General features: G+C 40.1%; 1 protein-coding gene across 12 annotated transcripts in view; it reads right to left on the bottom strand.

Moving 5' to 3' along the window:
* Positions 1 to 18,766, bottom strand: part of prrc2c (proline-rich coiled-coil 2C) — an 85,872-nt gene that overhangs the window by 18,302 nt on the left and 48,804 nt on the right. For 6 of the 12 annotated variants that reach the window (XM_072573568.1, XM_072573561.1, XM_072573567.1 and 3 more), the window contains 7 exons: positions 18,247 to 18,452; positions 15,369 to 15,523; positions 14,434 to 14,839; positions 13,354 to 13,439; positions 10,929 to 11,165; positions 6,336 to 6,587; positions 539 to 631 (listed from right to left, as the gene is read on the bottom strand). In XM_072573568.1, coding sequence (XP_072429669.1) covers positions 539 to 631; positions 6,336 to 6,587; positions 10,929 to 11,165; positions 13,354 to 13,439; positions 14,434 to 14,839; positions 15,369 to 15,523; positions 18,247 to 18,452 — 1,435 coding nt within the window. The remainder of the gene's footprint in view (positions 1 to 538; positions 632 to 6,335; positions 6,588 to 10,928; positions 11,166 to 13,353; positions 13,440 to 14,433; positions 14,840 to 15,368; positions 15,524 to 18,246; positions 18,453 to 18,766) is intronic. The other 6 variants (XM_072573570.1, XM_072573565.1, XM_072573563.1 and 3 more) reach the window with 2 other exon arrangements.

Raw genomic sequence — 18,766 nt, forward strand, 5'->3', positions numbered from 1 at the left:
AACACACACACTCTCACTAGAACTACAAAAACTACAGTATCCGAAAAGGTTTAGAAAAATCCCCAACTAATAATTACATTTAATATAATACTACAAGTATTATCCTTATTCTTGTTTACACAGGAGGATTGTGATGGTACAGAGCAATGTAGGTTTCTGATTAATATATGACTCAAAAGTTTGGCCAATTTTATTTACACCATGTTTCAAAAATGTGCTTAGGGAGCAGGAACATTTAAATTGTATTTAGGCTGTGTTTATTCAAATAAACAAACTTTAAAATAAGTCTTATTCCAAAAGTAAAATAAAAGTAATTGTTACAAATGTGAATAAACATTTGGTGTCATTTCGATTTAAATTTTATACACAGCCATCATATACTTAACCTGGTAAGGAGATTACTCAAACGATAGGTGCAGGTCTCAGCATAAAATCCATTACTCAGCCAACACTCCTCAGATAATAAGCATTTGAGAAGTGGAACTGTAATTCAAGATGCACAAGAAAATAAGAACATCCTCTGTATTGGCTCACTTACATTGCTGACCAGGGAATCCTCTATTTTGCCATTGTCATTCGAAGCAGAATCTGACAGTGAGGAAGAAGGTGCTGTGTAATCAGTCATGGATTCCTAAAATTTAAGTTTGCATGTTCAGAATTTACGTTAAAATCATCATACGGTGCATTTGATATCACATTAACATAAATATACAAAATACAAATGCATTTGCTCTAATCAATGCTTTACCTTATTTTATCAATTTTATGTAAATATCAAATATTCTCATCTTTTTTCCCCACTACTTGGAAATGTGTGCTAACATATCCAAAACTAGCCGCTTTAAAACCATCTAGAATAGCAGTTCAAAATTTCCAGTGTGCAAAATCAATGGAAACCCCTCCACCACACACCATTCTGATTTGGAACTTTATTGATTTTCCTTCACGACTACATGAATGGAAATATTGCAATTTGGGGGTATCCAGATTTCCCACATATGAGGGCCATCAGAGCTCAGGCACTCTTCCATCTATATCGTCTCTAATTCCTTTTTTACTTTTGCTGCTTATTAGCGGTGAACTAGTTCCATGCACAATGGTTTGAAAAGAACTAAAATTTGTGCTTCCACAAGATGGTACAGTGCTAACAACTTAAAACCCATTTAAACTTGACTTTTTTTTCTCCAGGAGTATTAGCCTCACTAGCTAACAGTGCTCTTGAAGTGGTGTTGGTGAGCTGCCTTCTCTGAGCTCTGCAGTCTATGCAATTTGGGCACTTGAATCAAATACACCTGCAGTGCTTTCCGGAAGGCAGGGCTCATGTTATCAAAAGGAAGCTGAGTAAGTTACTACAGTACACCATACAAATTTACTTAAGGGTTTTCTTACTTGCTGTATTTTACAAGTCTGAACAGATCTCTTGGGACTTTAGACAAGTTTATTAAAATAAATAAGGCACAACACAAAAACCTATATAGTGCAGTTTTGTTTGTAAAAGAATCTCATCTTAAACAAAAGGACGAATCTGTACATTTGCAGTAACTAGATCAAAGTCCGGATTACAGCTTGCCCTGGAATAACAGGTTCAAAATAACAAAGTTGGGGATTAGGATGTAGTTGTTCAATAATCGCTCTCAAATGTCTTCTTGATATTTCTCTCCATTCACACAGATTTTTTCTGTGGGTTGCAGAAACTTCTGAATTTAAGTTTGCATGAAAATCAAATCTACATTTTCATTTTAGTGGAACTAGCAAATGAAGACGCTCCAATATGAAGAGCTAATGATTTATTCTGATTGGAGAAGACTCTAAGATAAAGCAAGACATCTGACAATGTTAATGCTCGTTATGTGTTTGAGAATTATTCCATTGTCTATCCAATTTGGGGCTGTTGTCTAGAGTCCCATTTCACCACCTCAAACCACAGTGGACCAGTTAACATTCTAATTAGCCAACCTTCTTAGCATTTGACAATATGTTGGGTATCAATAACACGCGTAACTGACAAGTTTTCAACGGCTCATGTGGCACAGTGGTAGTATCTCTGAACCAGAGATTCCAGGTTCAAGTCCCACCTGCCCCAGAGGTGTGTAATAGCAACTCTGAACAGGTTGATCAGGAAAATAGGTTACATAAAGACTTAAAAATTTAAATGACAGGTTTTCAAAATACACCGTTGCTTCTCACCAATTTTCTCTTCTTTACCCTTTAAGATGTTACATCTTCAGTGATGTGATATTATTTGTGAACTTTGACAGTGAATGTTGCCACAAGGTAATATCACAGCACAACCTCATTGTGCCTTCAAGGAATCTACATACAGTCACTTCTAATAGCTCTCACTGTGTAGTGACAAGGTGCAGTAATCCTGTTAATAATTCCTCTTCTTAACTTAGAGTCTGGGAAGAGTCCTGCAGTCAGCATCACTGTTAAGCAGGGAATAGAGCACTGGTGGCTGGAGAGGGTAAACCTAGTGGGGAACAGCTGAGCAGAGTGGTCGAACAACTTTAAAAGGAGCAACACAACAAAGCTTGATTGAAACTAGAGACTGAGCTCCTGAGGTAACATCAGGATTCAAACAATGACATGGGGCAAGAGGAAATAGGTGACTGCCTGATTAAGGTCAGATGAATATTTATACTGTTTTAATCGCTAATATAGTTTGCAAGGTCTTCATTTTGGGGCTTTTAATTTGTAAACAGTAGTGCAGAGGTCTAGACAAGAAAGGCCTGACGTAATTAACATTATTTGATTTAAGAGCAAACTAAGCATTTAATTGAAAGTTTTATGACATGGAAGGAGAGCTCAAGGCTGTGGCATGCTCCTCCCTCTCTACTGGATGGTCAGACATAGCTCCAGTGCCCAGAATGTGTGCTACATGTGTCTCCAGCCGCAGTTCCTACAAGGCTGAGTGAATTAGAGCTGCTGAAGATTGTAGAGCATCCACGAGGTTGGAACTGTTCATGATACAGAAGTAGTCACTCTGCAGGCTATAACTCCACCAGTAGGGAGGGAATGGATGACCAGAGTAAAAGGACTAGGCAGGCAGTGCATAAATTTCCTGAGGCCATGCCCTGCAGAACAGATGTGCTAATTTGAATACTGTTTAGGGTGGGTCGGGAGAATGGCTTCTCAAGAAAGAGAGCAACAACCAAATTTGTTGCACCATGATTAGCTCTGCTGCACTGGAGAGAAAGAATAACTTTGGGAACACTGTAGTAATAGGGCATCCAATCATAAAAGAATAGACAGACGTTTGTGTGACTAAATGAAACTCCAGGATGCTGCCTCCCAGGTACTAGGTTCAAGGATGTCTTGGAGCAGCTGCAGTACATTCTGGAATGGGAGACTGAGTGGTTGTGGCACAATGGTACCAGTGATACATGTAAAAAGAGGAATGAGGTTCTAAAAGCAGAATACAAGGAATATATAGAACGCATGTTACAAAGTCAGACGTCAAAGGTAGTGATCTCAGGATATTGCCAATGCCATAAGCTACTCAGAGGAGAAACACATATCAGATGAATACATGGCTACAGGGATGGGGAGAGTGTGTGAGCCTTTCAGATTCCTGGTACATTGGGATCAGCACAACCTGAACACACTTGATCAGGACCAGAAGTCACGACATCGGAGAGCATTTGTTAGTGCAGTTAGGGAAAGGTATAAACTAAAATGGGGCGGGGAGCGGGGGGAGGAACTTACACTGGGAGGCAGAAGACAGAGAATCAAGGGGAAAAAAAATGAAAGACAGCATGGAAAATAATAAAAAGTGGGGCAAAGAATAAAGGTTAAAAACCATACAGATCCACATACAGGGCTAGATAGTGTGCCAATCACCTGTTCAATCTATCTATCTATACAACGCTCCATGGGAACAGTGACCAAAATATGATAAAACCCATTAAAATGGAGCATGACTTAGTTAATTAGAAGACTAAGGTCCTGAATCGAAATAAATGAAGCTACAATGGTTTAGCATGAGAGTTGGCTATGATAAACTGGTGAAAGCTATTTAAAGGATGATGGTGGATACACACTGGCAAAAAGTTTCAAGTCTCCATGGATTAGGATCACCGCAACCACCTCATGGTCAACGAGGGACAGCCTATAGCAGCTTGTCCAGCTACTGATAGCACATCTCATGAGAATTTAATTGTTTGAATTGAAAAAAAAGTGTTGTTCATTCCGGTCTGGCACAAAATTAAAACAGGAAACATGATCTGACCATGGAAAACAGGGGTAATTAGGGATAGCATCAGATCCAAGCAGCAGGCATATAAAATGGCCAAAGATCTAAGGACTGCAAGCAGTTTAGGTTTCAAGGGAAAATAAAGTGATTGATAGGAGGGAAATATAGAGTATAAATGCAAGCTTGCAGGAAGAGGCTTTTACACTCAGTTTGTATGTGAAAAGTAAAAAGATTAGTGAAGACAAATATAGTTCCTTTACGGTCAGAAATGAGGCAGTTATAATGGGGAACAAAGATGGCAGACCAGCTAAATACATGCTTTGGTTCTGCCTTCACAAAACAGAACAGAGGGGGTAAAAAAAATCACAAATGTTGGGGAGCTCAGGGTCTACTAAGAGGGAGGAACTGAAGGAAATCAGCATGACAGGATTAAGTCTGAAAAATCCCCACAGTCCAATAATCTACATCTTAAGAAACTGGCCCGAGAAATGAAGAATGCATTGGTGGTCATCTTTCAAGATTCTTTAGACTCTGAAACAGCACCCACTAGATTGGAGAATAGCTATTGTAACCCCAATACTTAAAAGGAGGCAGAGAGAAAACTGGAAATTATGGATTGGTTAGCTTGACATTGGTAGCAAGGAAAATGCTACAATCCATTACAAAAAAGTTAACAATAATACACTTGGGAAAAATTAACAGGATCAGGCAGAGTCAACTTAGATTTACAAAACAGATTTACAAATCCACTGGGAATTTGAGAAGATATAACTAGCAGAGTTTACAAGGGTGAGCCATTATGAATGCTATTTCATTGAACACTTGGTAAGGTCCCACTTAAGAAACTAGCACATAAACATAATGTGTGGGGGACAGGGGATAGTGTATTTAGATAGAAAACTGGTTGACAGACAGGGAACAGAGTGGGAATAAATGGAAATGAAATATCACCAAGTTTCAGACAACAGAGCTAGTTGGGAGGGTGAACTGTGAGGAAGATTAAGACATGCTTCGGTGTGATTTGGACAAATTGAGTGAGTGGGAAAACATATGCCAGATGAAGTATAATGTGGATAAATGAGGGATTACCCATATTGGTAAAACAGGAAAGCAGATAACCAAGAATGGTGATTGATTTGCAAAGGGAGAGATGCAACAAGACCTCAGTATCCTTATACTCCAGACACTGAAAGCGTGCAGGTGCAGGAGACAGCGAAAACAGCAAATGGATTGCTGGCCTTCATAGTGAGAGGTTTTGAGGACATAAGTGAGGATGGCTTGCTGCAATCATCCATAATCATAGAGATTATACTGCAGCATAACCACACATCATCAGAATGATTCCGGGGATGGCAGGACTGATGCGTTATAATGGATTGGTTCAGGTAAAACTGCATTCATTAGAGAGTTTAGAAGAGCTGGAGGGGGATTTACATTGAAACCTATAAAAACTGCAACAGAACTAGACAAGGTAAATAGTAGAAAGATTATCCTGATGACCGAGGAACCCAGAATCAAGGATCATATCAAAGTATAAAGGAGTAGGCCATTTAGTCCGGAGTTGAAGAGAAATTTCTTTACCAAGAGAGTGGAGAGCCTGTGGAATTCTCTGCCACAGAAAGCTGATGAGGTCACAACATTGAATGCTTTCAGGTGAGTTAGATATAGTTCTTGGGGCTAAAAGGCTTCAAGTGTATGGAGTTAGATGATTAGACATGATCATATTGAATGTCAGAACAGGTTCGCAGACCTCAGTTGCCTGCCTTCGCTCCCATTTTCTGCGATTCCTAAAACAAATTACCTACGCCACTCCATAAGCATCTTGGGTCGAGATTGGTTAATTCAGCAGAGCCCAGACATCAAAGCTGTCATTTTACAGATTGCAACCATTAATCTGACACGTACCATATCTATACATTTCTTTATGTCTGAACTAGCTACGATTCTACATATTAGTAGATAAATATCTAAAAGAAAATGGTCATTTAAAAATGTTAATAACTGACAGCCAGCTGGTGTCTATAAAGTCAAATCCATTACTTAGGTTTGGCTGCCAAATGAAATGAAAAGGTATGCTTGGAGTTGGATAACATTAAGGCAGGTTATTAATGATCAAATTTAATTAGCCACTTTGCATAACTACCTTTGAATTTTCTTCAAATTCTGGTGGTGGAACAGAGATCATAGTCTTTGCCTCCGTGCTCAGATCAGTTACCACCTTTGGTTCCGGTGTTACTGCAGGCTCTGGGCTCCCAATATTACCAACCGGAGGCTCGTCTTTTCCTTCAACTTCTGTCTGCTGTACGTCCTTGACTTTCCTGTTTTTCATTGAGCGTTCCTTACCAATGGGGCCGGGTTTGTGTTCTTTGTTCTCCACTGGGTTCAAATCCGGAATCTAAAGATAAGTTTGAACCATAAGCGGTGACATAAGAAGCTCCAAATATAATGTAACAAGTCACCCAGAAAATGACGTGCTGTAAATGCAGCTTCAGTGACCAACACTAATGACTTTCTGTCAAGTTTAAAATCTGTTAACATTAAAGCCTGGGTACTGTTTTTTGGCCAATGCCATCTACTGGATACATTGATTTTTGTGCACAGTTTAATAGGTTGGGAAAAAGTAATTTTCAGCAGATTTATCTCAAGATTTGCATCATATTTTGGCTACAAACTAAAGTGATTGTACAAAATATACTTACTGGCCCAGAATTTGCTGAAATGGGTCACACTGTAATATACTGTTGACATTTTATGCCAATCTGCAACTCAAAAGTACCACTGCAAACAGTTGGTTGAAAGTGTTGATCATGGGGCATTGGTCAACAATTGGATAAATCATGGACAAGAGTGAATTAATGTCAAATTAAAAGTCTGATAAAGGACACAGTCGTAATATGAAAAGCATTTTTACATATCTAAGAACCATTCACTATTTGTGGGAATGAAACGCTAGTTTCAATTATTCCCTTTCTGTGCCAAAGCAGTTAGGTAACCTGGCAAGAACAGAAGTGTCTGCATTAAAAAGGTGCTAGTGTTAAGAGGCAACCGTAACATTCTATGGTGTGTTAAGCAAACGATTAGTGCACATACATATCCCTGAAACTTGTCAAAATGTTGATGGTGACCTCTTTTGAGAGGGACGGTGGAGTGATATAAATCATTCCACAAAATAGTGTACATCTTCCTGACCAACTAGACAATTTACACACCAATTACAGACAGACAGTCTGTAAATTACACACAGTCCGCCTCAAGTTCAGAAGGAAAAGGGGTAGAGGAGCAGAGCATTAGTCATTGGGGACTCCATAGATAGGAGGATCTGTGAGAATGAGAGAGACTCAGCTGATGTGTTGCCCCCAGGTGCCAGGGTTCATGATGTCTTGGATCGTGTTTTTGGGGTCCTTGAGGGGGAAGGGGAGCAGCCCCAAGTTGTGCTCCACATAGGCACTAATGACATAGGTAGGAAAAGGGATGGGAATTTAAGGCAGAAATTCAGGGAGCTAGGGTAGAAGCTTAAAGCTAGAACAAACAGTTGTTATCTCTGGTTTGTTACCTGTGTCACGTGATAAAAAGATAAGGAATAGGGAAAGAGAGGAGTTGAACACTTGGCTACAGGGATGGTGCAGGAAGAGAGGGTTTTGGATACCTGAATAATTAGGTCTTATTCTGGGATAGATGGGACCTCTACAAACAGGATGGTCTACACTTGAACCAGAGGGGTACCAAAATCATGGGTGGGGGGGGAACTTGCTAATGCTCTTCAGGAGGGTTTAAACAAATTCAGCAGGGGGATGGGAACCTAATTATAGTTTCAGTGTCCAGGAGGTTGAGAATAGTGAGGTCAGATAAAAGGTTAAGGTTGCAAGAATGCACTGGCAAGCAGGAAGGTGGTTTGAAGTAGGTCTACGTCAACACCAAGAGCATCTGGAATGAGGTGAGTGAACTTGCATGATGGATTGGTACCTAGGACTTCGATGTTGTGGCTATTTTGGAGACATGGGTAGAGCAGGGACAGGAATGGTTGTTGCAGGTTCTGGCATTTAGATGTTTCAGTAAGAACAGAGAAGATGGTAAAAGAGGGGGAGGTGTGGCGTTATTAGTCAAGGACAGTAATTACAGTGATAAAAAGAAAGTTTGAAGACTCGTCTCCTGAGGTAGTATGGGCTGAGGTTAGAAACAGGTAAGGAGAGGTCACCCTGTTAGGAGTTTTCTATACAACTCCGAATAGTTCCAGAGATGTAGAGGAAAGGATAGCAAAGATGATTCTGGGTAAGAGCGAGTGTAGCAGGGTTGTTGTTACGGGGGACTTTAACTTTCTAAATATTGACTGGAAATGCTATAGTTCAAATACTTTAGATGGGTCAGTTTTTGTCCAATGTGTGCAGGAGGGCTTCCTGACAGTATGCAGACAGGCCAACAAGGGGTTGGATTGGATTTAGTACTGGGTAATGAACCTGGCCAGATGTTAGATTTGGAGATAGGTGAGCACTTTGGTGATAGTGACCACAATTCGGTTACGTTTACTTTACCGATGGAAAGTATATACTGCACAGCAAGAGTTATAGCTGGGAGAAAGGCAATTAATGCCAATAGGCAAGATTTATGATGCATAGGATGGGGAAGGAAACTGTAAGGGATGGGCATAGTTGAAATGTGGAGCTTATTCAAGGAATAGCTACTGCATGTCCTTGATAATTATGTGCCTGTCAGAGAGGGAGGAAGTGATTAAGTGAGGGAGTCGTGGTTTACTAAACAAGTTGGATCTCTTGTCAACAGGAAGAAAGCGGCTTACGTTATGATGAAGGCTCAGTGTGCTTGAGAGTTAGAAGCTAGCCAGGAAAAACTAAAGAGAGAGCTAAGAGGAGCCAGGAGGGAACATGAGAAGTCTGTGGCACATAGGATCAAAAAAACCCTAAAGCTTTCTATAATTATATCAGGAATAAAAGAATGACTAGAGCAAGATTAGGGCCAATCAAGGACAGTAGTGAGAAATGGTATGTAGAGTCCGAGGAGAAGCGCTAAGTGAATATTTTCCGTCAGTATTCACACTGGGAAAAAAATGTTGTCGAGATGAATACTGAGATACAGGCGACAGGACGAGATTGAATGGAGGTTCACAAGGAGGTGGTGTTAGCAATTCTGGAAAGTGTGAAAATAGATAGGTCCCCTGGGCCAGATGGGATTTCTCCCAGGATTCTCTAGGAAACCAGGGAGGAGATTGCTGAGCCTTTGGCTTTGATCTTTATGTTATCATTGTGTACAGGAATCATGCCAGAAGACAAGAGGATAGCAAATGCTGTCCCCCCTTGTTCAGGAAGGGGAATAGAGACAATGCTGAGAATTACAGACCAGTGGGACATACTTTGGTTGTGGGTAAAATGTTACAAAAGGTTCTGAGAGATAGAATTTATCATCTAGAAAGGAATAAGTTGGTTGGGGATAGTCAGAGTTTGGTGAAGGGCAGGTCGTGCCTCACAAATCTTATTGAGTTCTTTGAGAAGGTGACCAAACAGGTGGATGAGGGTAAAGCGGTTGATGTGGTGTATATGAATTTCAGAAAGGCATTTGATAAGGTTCCCCATGGTAGGCTATTCAACAAAACATGGAGACACGGGATTGAGAGTGATTTAGGGTTTGGATCAGAAATTGGCTAGTTGAAAGAAGACAGAGAGGGTGGTCGTTGATGGGAAATGCTCATCCTGGATTTCAGTTTCTAGTGGTGTACTGCAAGAATCTGTTTTGGGGCCACTGCAGTTTGTCATTTTTTAAGTGACCTGGATGAGGGAGTAGAAGGATGGGTTATTAAATTTGTGGATGACACTAAAGTTGGTGGGGTTGTAGATAGTGCCGATAGTTGCAAATTATAGAAGGACAGAGATAAGCTGCAGAGCTGGGCCGAGATGTGGCAAATGGAATTTAATGCAGAAAAGTGTAGGTGATTCACTTTGGAAGGAACAACAGGAATACAGTGTACTGGGATAATAGTAAGATTGTTGGTAGTGTAGATGATCAGAGAGATCTAGTTGTCCATGTACATAGATCCCTGAAAGCTGCCACCTAGATCGATAGGGTTGTTAAGGCGGCATATGGTGTGTTAGCTTTTATTGGTAGGGGGATTGGGTTTCAGAGCCACGAGGTAATGCTGCAGCTGTACAAAACTCTGATGCGGCCGCACTTGGGAGTATTGCGGATAGTTCTGGTCACCCCGTTATAGAAGGATGTGGTTTGGAAAGGGTTCAGAGGAGATTTACCAGCATGTTGCCTGGTATGGATGGAAGGGCTTAAGAGGAAAGGCTGAGGGACTTAAGGCGGTTTTCATTAGAGAGAAGGTTGAGAGGTGACTTAATTGAGGCACAAGATAATCAATGGGTTAGATAGGGTGGATAGTGAGAGCCTTTTTTCTCAGATGGTGATGGCTAGCACGAGGGGACATAGCTTTAAATTGTGGGGTGATAGTTATAGGACAGATGTCAGAGGCAGTTTCATTACTCAGTAGTAGGGGCGTGGAACGCCCTGCCTGCAACAGCAGTAGACTTGCCAACTTTAAGGGCATTTAAATGGTCACTGGATAAACATCAGGATGAAAGTGGAATTGTGTAGGTTAGACAGGTTTCAGATTGTTGCACCAACCTGTGAAACCATCAAGAGAAGGGTCTGTACCTCGTTGTACGTTCTGCAGGATATATATATTAATTCATTACAATTTTCCCATCAAATAACAGCAAAGATGGTTTACCTTTTGTGCTTTGATCGGACCTGCTCGAGGCTGTTTCTGTCTCTGTTCTTTTGGCTCTGGCAATTTATTTTCATCAGCTTTTTCCGCTGAGGTCACTTCACACTCTGTTGCAGCTGTCGCAGTAGTGGTGATGGGAGTAGCTGTTATAGTGGTGCTGGTGGTGGTGCTAATTTTTGCTGCCAACTGATCAGAATCAATACCAAGCTCACTTCCACTCTCCTGACTGGAACCTGTTCCCTACAAGGAAGAGAATGGAGAATACAGTTGATGCAGTTATATTAAATGACTGTATTAATTAGTAATCCCAATTGACATTCTAAGTCAGTGATGAATATGAACACTTGATTAATCTGCAGTTATTCCAATGCTGCAAATTTAGATAAGGCAAGATCTTAAAAATTATAATTATTAACTGAGATAAGAAATTAAATACAAGTCTAACAAAAGACAGGTAATTGGTTTAGTTTCTCTCACCAAGAAAATCTGGGAAGAAATAATAGAGTAAAAATGAATCATGAAAACCCTTGGCTTTGCTAACTAACAACCTCTGGCTGACTGCAAACAAATACAATCGAGAAAACATATTTTGAAACATTTCTTTTGAAATATAAAAGTTATGTTTTGACAACGTTCCTAGGAAGTTTGTGCATGTTTAAGTAGAATCAAGAAAAGATAGTCATCTACGTAAGCAAGAATACTTACCTTTGAATGTTGAGTGAAATTTTTCAAATCAGATTTAGAGAGTGGTATTCATGAAAACTAGTAATGATTTAATTTGGAAACTTTTCACTTATCAAAGAAGCATTATGATTTCAATGCCAGAGAACAGAATATGCTTCAACTTTTTATGTAAAGTTCTAAGAGCAGAGTAGGGCTGCATAATATGCCTTAAATAGTCTCAATGTGTTATTGCAGAGATAAGTGCATTTTGAAGTGAGATACTCAGCATACAAATCAGCAAGAAAACAGCACTGACCCGTGACTTCAACCAGGGTGGTATAAATTGTTCTTTGGGCTTGTTGCTAAGGCAGATGAAATAGGAGAACATCCACTGGGTATCCCCCTTTCCTGCATTATCCCTTCTGAAAAGAACACGCTCATATATGGGCACAAAGTCAGGCTTGTTAGCAATATACCGCTGACTCAAACTCAATTTCTCCACTAACTATATATGAAAAAAAGCCACGTCCCAGTGCAAATAATAGGGCCTCTTAACCTCAAGCAGATGCGACTTTTACACTTGCTTCTCTATTATTGATACTGGATAAGTGGACGCTTGGTTCAAATTATTCTGCTCACCATCAGGACATCTCAGTTCATTTGTTATAACTCGTAGAAACCCTGCAGTGTGGAAGCAGGCAACTTGGTCCAACAAGACCAGTGATCTTCTGAAGAGCAGCCCACCCAGACCCACACTCTCTACCCTATCCCTGTTATCCAGCATTTCCCACATAACCTGCACAGCCCTGGACACAAGGAGTAATGTAGCACTGCCAATCCACCTAGCCTGTATATCTTTGGACTACGGGCAGAATCGGAGCACTCAGTGGAAACAAAGATAAAGAACATGCTATACCACTTCAGTGGAAGAATGTGCTTGACCTAAACAGACCAATCTACTGTATCCGACTTTCTTAATACATCTTTTCTGGGCCTTTCTGCCCCAGCACTTTCTTTGCTGCAAACATTCATATTGGATAGATGACATCCTGCTTAATTCGTGCCTATTCATTTGGAAATTAATCAAAAATCTGCCAATGAAATTGCTGAGAGGCAGCAATCACTATAGCTGTAAGTTGCTGAATAGTTTATTCGTAGTTCATGAAAAGTATTGCACTTCAACTATGTTCATCCCATTATTTGCACATGCAAAAATATACTATGCGCTTAAAACCTATTTGAAGTAACTTTATTCCCTTTATGTGGGAAGACATTTGGAAATAAAATAGCAAAAGCTACCACTACAAAATCACCAAATTCTAGAGAATTCATTTTTTTGGCCTTCTGCACTGTGAAGCTCAAGGAACGGTATCTTTCAATAATGCATCTTAATATCCTCCACACTCAATGGGTTTAACAATTAGTTATAACCAGATAATAACATTATACATCTGATTTACATCTCTATCTTGTCATTTAAACTCTATAACAGACCTTCTCTTTTGTCCTCTTTTCTACATAACTCTTAAAATCATTACATCGCTAACACTTTCCAGTTTTGACAAAATACCACTGACCAGAAACATTAATTAATATGCTCATTTCAGATATTGCCTGACCAGCATTGCCAGTATTATTCTGGCAAAAATGAGGTATTACTCATTCAGAAATAATGTACATCAACTTGTCAGAGTTAGGACTGCTGAAGCAGCACACAATAAATTTTTAAAATCCAACACATTACTATGCAAATAATTACACTTGCCTCAGGTGTTGGGGAAGATCCAAATGAGGTCAAGGGCTTATTCCATGCACTGACAGGTGGAGGCTGTGGAGGACTAATCGGTCCCACTAGAAGAAAAACAAATATGAGAAAAGGCATTTTCAGAACTTTTCTTCATTTGGAAACGCAAGACAGATTTGCAATTGGCTTTGCCTCAAGCTGCAGTACCTTTCCCAGGCAACCAGCTCCACCCAAGAATTTATTCCAATTGTAGCAGTCAAAGAGTAGAAAATCCTTGGCACACAAACACAAACTCAAAGTGCACCAGAGCCTTTGGAAATCAAGCAATTTTAGTATTTAGAGAAACTAACTTCAACTTTTGAACTAATTTCTAGTATTAACCACAACTGAGAGAAACTTCTAACATTTTCATGCAAGTAATGGCTTTAAAAAACGTTTGTACAAGATCTGATAACAGTTGAGCACAGAACAAAGTCTTGAAAGTGTATAGATGAACTTTTTTTAGCAAGCAATCATATGGGATAACAAAATACAGCAAGTATACAGATTTTTAAAAAAATTATAAATTTGACAATACAAAAACTGAAAGAACGTTAGACACAGATAATGTAGTAGCCAGCTGTGGCTCAGAGGTCAGTACACAACTTGGTGGGCAGATCTACACATTAGAAACAGCGAGGATATAGAATGATATCAAGATAATCCCTTAGCAGAGTGGATATGAATTTGCCCACTGTAAACTCAAGTAAATTGGGATGAATTATATCCATTGCTTAGTGAGCCATTAATAGAAGGAACAACATTTAAGAGCAAAAAGCGCAAAATGGGCAAGGTTAAGACAAATTCTCTTAAAGTGCTTTGCCAGAACACAGCATTTTCTAACAAAACCAAAAGGTGGAAGCAAAACCCTTAAGTACATTTTAAAATTAAAAATGGACAAATATTGCAAATTAAAAAGAATATGGAGAACAGGCAAGAGAATAAGATTATACCAACAGCTCTTTGAAATAGCTAACACAAATGGTACATATAAAACACATACATAAAACAGGAAGGAAGCAAGATAACAAACAGTTTACAGAAAACCTAATTCATACTAACATTTTGTGGTGACTTCAGAAAGGACAGCGGATGAATTCATCTTGTTGTCCCACAGCTCTGCTTCCAATGTGCTGTGCATTTGTGGAGGAGTCACTGCTTTATTCTCTGCATTATTTCCTGATGCAGAGTTCCCTCCTTGCACCTTGGACTGTTCTTGAACTGTAATGGCAGTCTCAGCTGGAGATGCTGTCGGAGCAGGAACTTCAATTAGTGCTGGATCTGGAGCTGGAACTGCAACTGAAGTCAGAGTACCAGCCTGTTGTTGAGATTGAACTTGTGATGGGACTGAAGTTGGTGTCTGCACTTGAGCCTGTTGGGCTGCCTGTTGCTGCTTCTTTGCAAATCGCGGAGGCAGTTTGGAATTCTGGCCTCTCCCCTTGTCATTCACGTTCTTTTTGTTCCAATTCTGTAAGAACAACCAAATGATTATAAAAATCCCATCAACTGCACAGTGCACAAATTCTTAAAACATCAGAATGTAGCACAGAGAACTTCAATTCATAGGTCTAAATCTCAAAACAAAATTTAAAAAATAAATCATGGCAAAAGCCAATTCATCAGATCAATGTTTCAGAATTTATATTTGAGCATAGACAATTTCTGATTTAATATTCTATACATGACATGATAGTACTTAAGTTCCTATTACATGCTAAATAATGCATTATGGAATGCGTGGAGGGAACTATGGCATTATATTATTTAATTTACAGCTCCAAGCTCAGTATTAAGTGTATTACAATAATTATACCAATTTTAGTTTCCATTCGATTTCATTCTGATTCAGAAACATCACAACTATATCCTGCAAAATCCAGCAAACCAGTCTACAGAAAGTTTAATACTATTGCATCAGGGCAAGGTATTAGTTACTTTTGAATACAATTCATGAAGACCTCTAAACATTGATACAAAGTTGAATATTTGTCAGTCACCTGTACAACTTGCTCTTCTTTCTTTCTACGTTCCTCATCTTGGAGACGTTTCTGTTGTTTCTTTGACACAACTTCAGTAAATCCATCATCGGTTGTGCTGCACTGAGAATCTTCAACTGTTGTCACCTCTGGGTGATCATCGATGATGACCACACCTACAATGACACATCGAATCGTCAAGCATAAACCACCTTGATTTCCAACATTACTCTATATAACGTAAGCGTGAAACAATAATAGCTCCACAAAACAAAGGGGCAAAAATGTGTCATGCAACAGGAGAACAAAATATTTTACATAGAAAAATCAGGGGGGTTCACTTGCACCGAAAACTGAAAAAAGAGAGTCCAAATTGTGCTAAAAAGTAGTTAAACTAAAGACAGGAAGGGTGAGTAACCTGTTATCAGACATCTACACCATTCTAAATCAGTCACAGAATGGAACAGTTACTGTGGTAACCTATAGAATATAGAACAGCACAGAACAGGCCCTTCAGCCCACGATGTTGTGCCGACCATTGATCCTCATGTAAGGTAAACCTAATGTACGAACCCTCATATTTCTGTGACCATATGCATGTCCAGCAGTCTCTTAAATATCCCCAATCACCTCGCTTCCACAACTGCTGCTGGCAACGCATTCCATGTTCTCACAACTCTCTGCGTAAAAAAACCGCCTCCGACATCCCCTCTATACTTTCCGCCAAACAGCTTAAAACTATGACCCCTCGTGTTAACAATCCCTGCCCTGGGAAAAAGTCTCTGGCTATCAACTTTGTCTATGCCTCTCATTATCTTGTATACCTCAATTAGGTCCCTTCCCTTCCTTCTTTTTTCCAATGAAAGAAGTCAGAGCTCAGACAACCTCTCTTCGTAAGATAAGCCCTCCATTCCAGACAGCATCCTGGTAAACCTCCTCTGAACCCTCTCCAAAGTATCCACATCTTTCCTATAATAGGGCGACCAGAACTGGACACAGTATTCCAAGTGCGGTCTAACCAAAGTTTTATAGAGCTGCAACAAGATCTCACGGCTCTTAAACTCAATCCCCCTGTTAATGAAAGCCAAAACACTATATGCTTTCTTAATAACCCTGTCCACTTGGGTGGCAATTTTAAGGGATCTATGTACCTGCACACCAAGATCCTGCTGTTCCTCCAAACTGACAAGAATCCGGTCTTTAATCCTGTACTCAACTTTCAAGTTCGACCTTCCAAAATGCATCACCTCGCATTTACCAAGGTTGAACTCCATCTGCCACCTCTCAGCCCATCTCTACATCCTGTCAATGTCCCGCTGCAGCCTACAACAGTCCTCTATACTGTCAACGACACCTCCAACCTTTGTGTCGCCTGCAAACTTGCTAACCCATCCTTCAATCTCCTCATCCAAGTCATTAATAAAAATTACCGAGTAGAGGCCCAAGAACAGAGCCCTGTGGAACACCATTCACCACTGACTTCCAGGCAGAACTTTCCTTCCACTACCACTTGCTGTCTTCTGTCGACCAGCCAATTCTGTATCCAGACTGCTCAATTTCCCTGTACCCCATTCCTCCTGACCTTCTGAATAAGCCTACCACGGGGAACCTTATCAAATGCCCCTCATATACACCACATCCACTGCTCGACTCATCAACTTGTCTAGTAACATCCTTAAAAAACTCAATAAGATTTATGAGGCATGACCTGCTCCTCACAAAGCAGTGCTGACTGCATTTAATCAAGCCATGCTCTTCCAGATGGTCATAAACCCTATCCCTCAGAATCCTTTCTAACACCTTGCAGATGACAGACGTGAGACTGACTGGTCTGTAATTGCCGGGGATTTCCCTATTTCCTTTCTTGAAGAGAGGAATTACATTTGCTTCCCTCCAGTCCTCAGGTATGACTCCGGTAGAGAGCGATGACACAAAGATCTTCGCAAGCAGCGAAGCAATCACATTTCTTGCTTCCCAAAGCAGCCGAGGACAAATCTGGTCTGGCCCTGCGACTTGTCAATCTTAATGTTTGTCAAAATTTTCAGCACATCAGCTTCCTCAATCTCTATCCGTTCCAGCATGCTTACCTGCTCCTCAATGGTTTCATTCACTACAAGGTCCTTTTCTTTTGTAAAGACAGAAGCAAAAAATTCATTTAGGGCTTCCCCTACCTCCTCAGACTCTATACACAAGTTCCCTATGCTATTCCTGATCGGCCCTACTCTTTCTTTGATCAATCTCTTATTCCTCAAGTGTAAAATGCCTTTAGATTCTGCCCCTTCCTGCCAAGTCTTTATCGTGCCCCCTCCTGGCTCTCCTCAGACTATTTTTGAGCTCCTTCCTCGCCTGCCTGTAATCCTTTAGAACTGAGCAAGACCCTTGCTTCCTCCACCTTACATAAGCTGCCTTCTTTCTTTTGACGAGACGCTCCTCCGCTCTCGTCATCCAAGGTTCCTCTATCTTACCCCTTCTTGCCTGTCTCAGAGGAACACATTTATGCATCACTCACAACAACTGTTCCTTAAACAGTCTCCACATGTCTATAGCATCCTTTCCATGGAGCAATTATAGATAGGCTACTCCCCAGTGGAAAAATCACTTGCCTTAAATTGATACTTTTCCATCATGCTAAAAATTCAGCAATCTGATAAAGCATAAACCCACAGCCTGCACACATGAACTGATCTCTAACATGCCTTCCCACTTTGGGTACTTCATCGCAGTCATCTCGAAAGTAGGATACAAGATAACTCATTACATCTGGAAGCCGATTTATTTAAGTTGATTAATAAGCCCACTGCATTTAAGAGGTTAATCATAAATAAGTTTTTAATTCAAAACTGAATTACACTTCAATTGTTGAGGCATGATCTAGAGTAATGCCAATGGTAATACTCACTAGCATAGTTATTCAGATCAAACTGCGACAGAGCATCAGGCTTCTCTTTTGGTTTCTTTGTTGATTTGGATTCTTCTCGTTTCTTGCCAGTTGCGTCTTTTGTAGACCTTGGAGCTGAGCCAGTGTTACTACATTCCCCTGGATGATGAGCCACGTTACTGCTGGTGGGATCAATACCAATCATTGCTGTTCTCTCTTCAAATGGCCTACATTGCACAAACCATAAACAAACAAGAAACTAACCACCATCCCCTAAAGACATACAGTGCATTACATGCCCAACCAGGTAATACAATGGGGAAATAGGTCATGCTGAAAAAAGCACCAGGTATAAAAACAACTCTACATTGAAATTATCTTAATGTGAAGATACACCCATTAACTCTTAACCTTTTGCAACTATCCCAGAAGTTCTAACTGTTCAAAGTTAAGCCCTTATGACATTGCTTTATAAATGTCCCATTTTTGATTTGACATAAACTAAATTTGAACATAAATCCTTTTGCTCTTGTCTTTTGTA

This window comes from Chiloscyllium punctatum, chromosome 7, assembly GCF_047496795.1.
Source record: "Chiloscyllium punctatum isolate Juve2018m chromosome 7, sChiPun1.3, whole genome shotgun sequence".
NCBI classification, from domain to species: domain Eukaryota; kingdom Metazoa; phylum Chordata; class Chondrichthyes; order Orectolobiformes; family Hemiscylliidae; genus Chiloscyllium; species Chiloscyllium punctatum.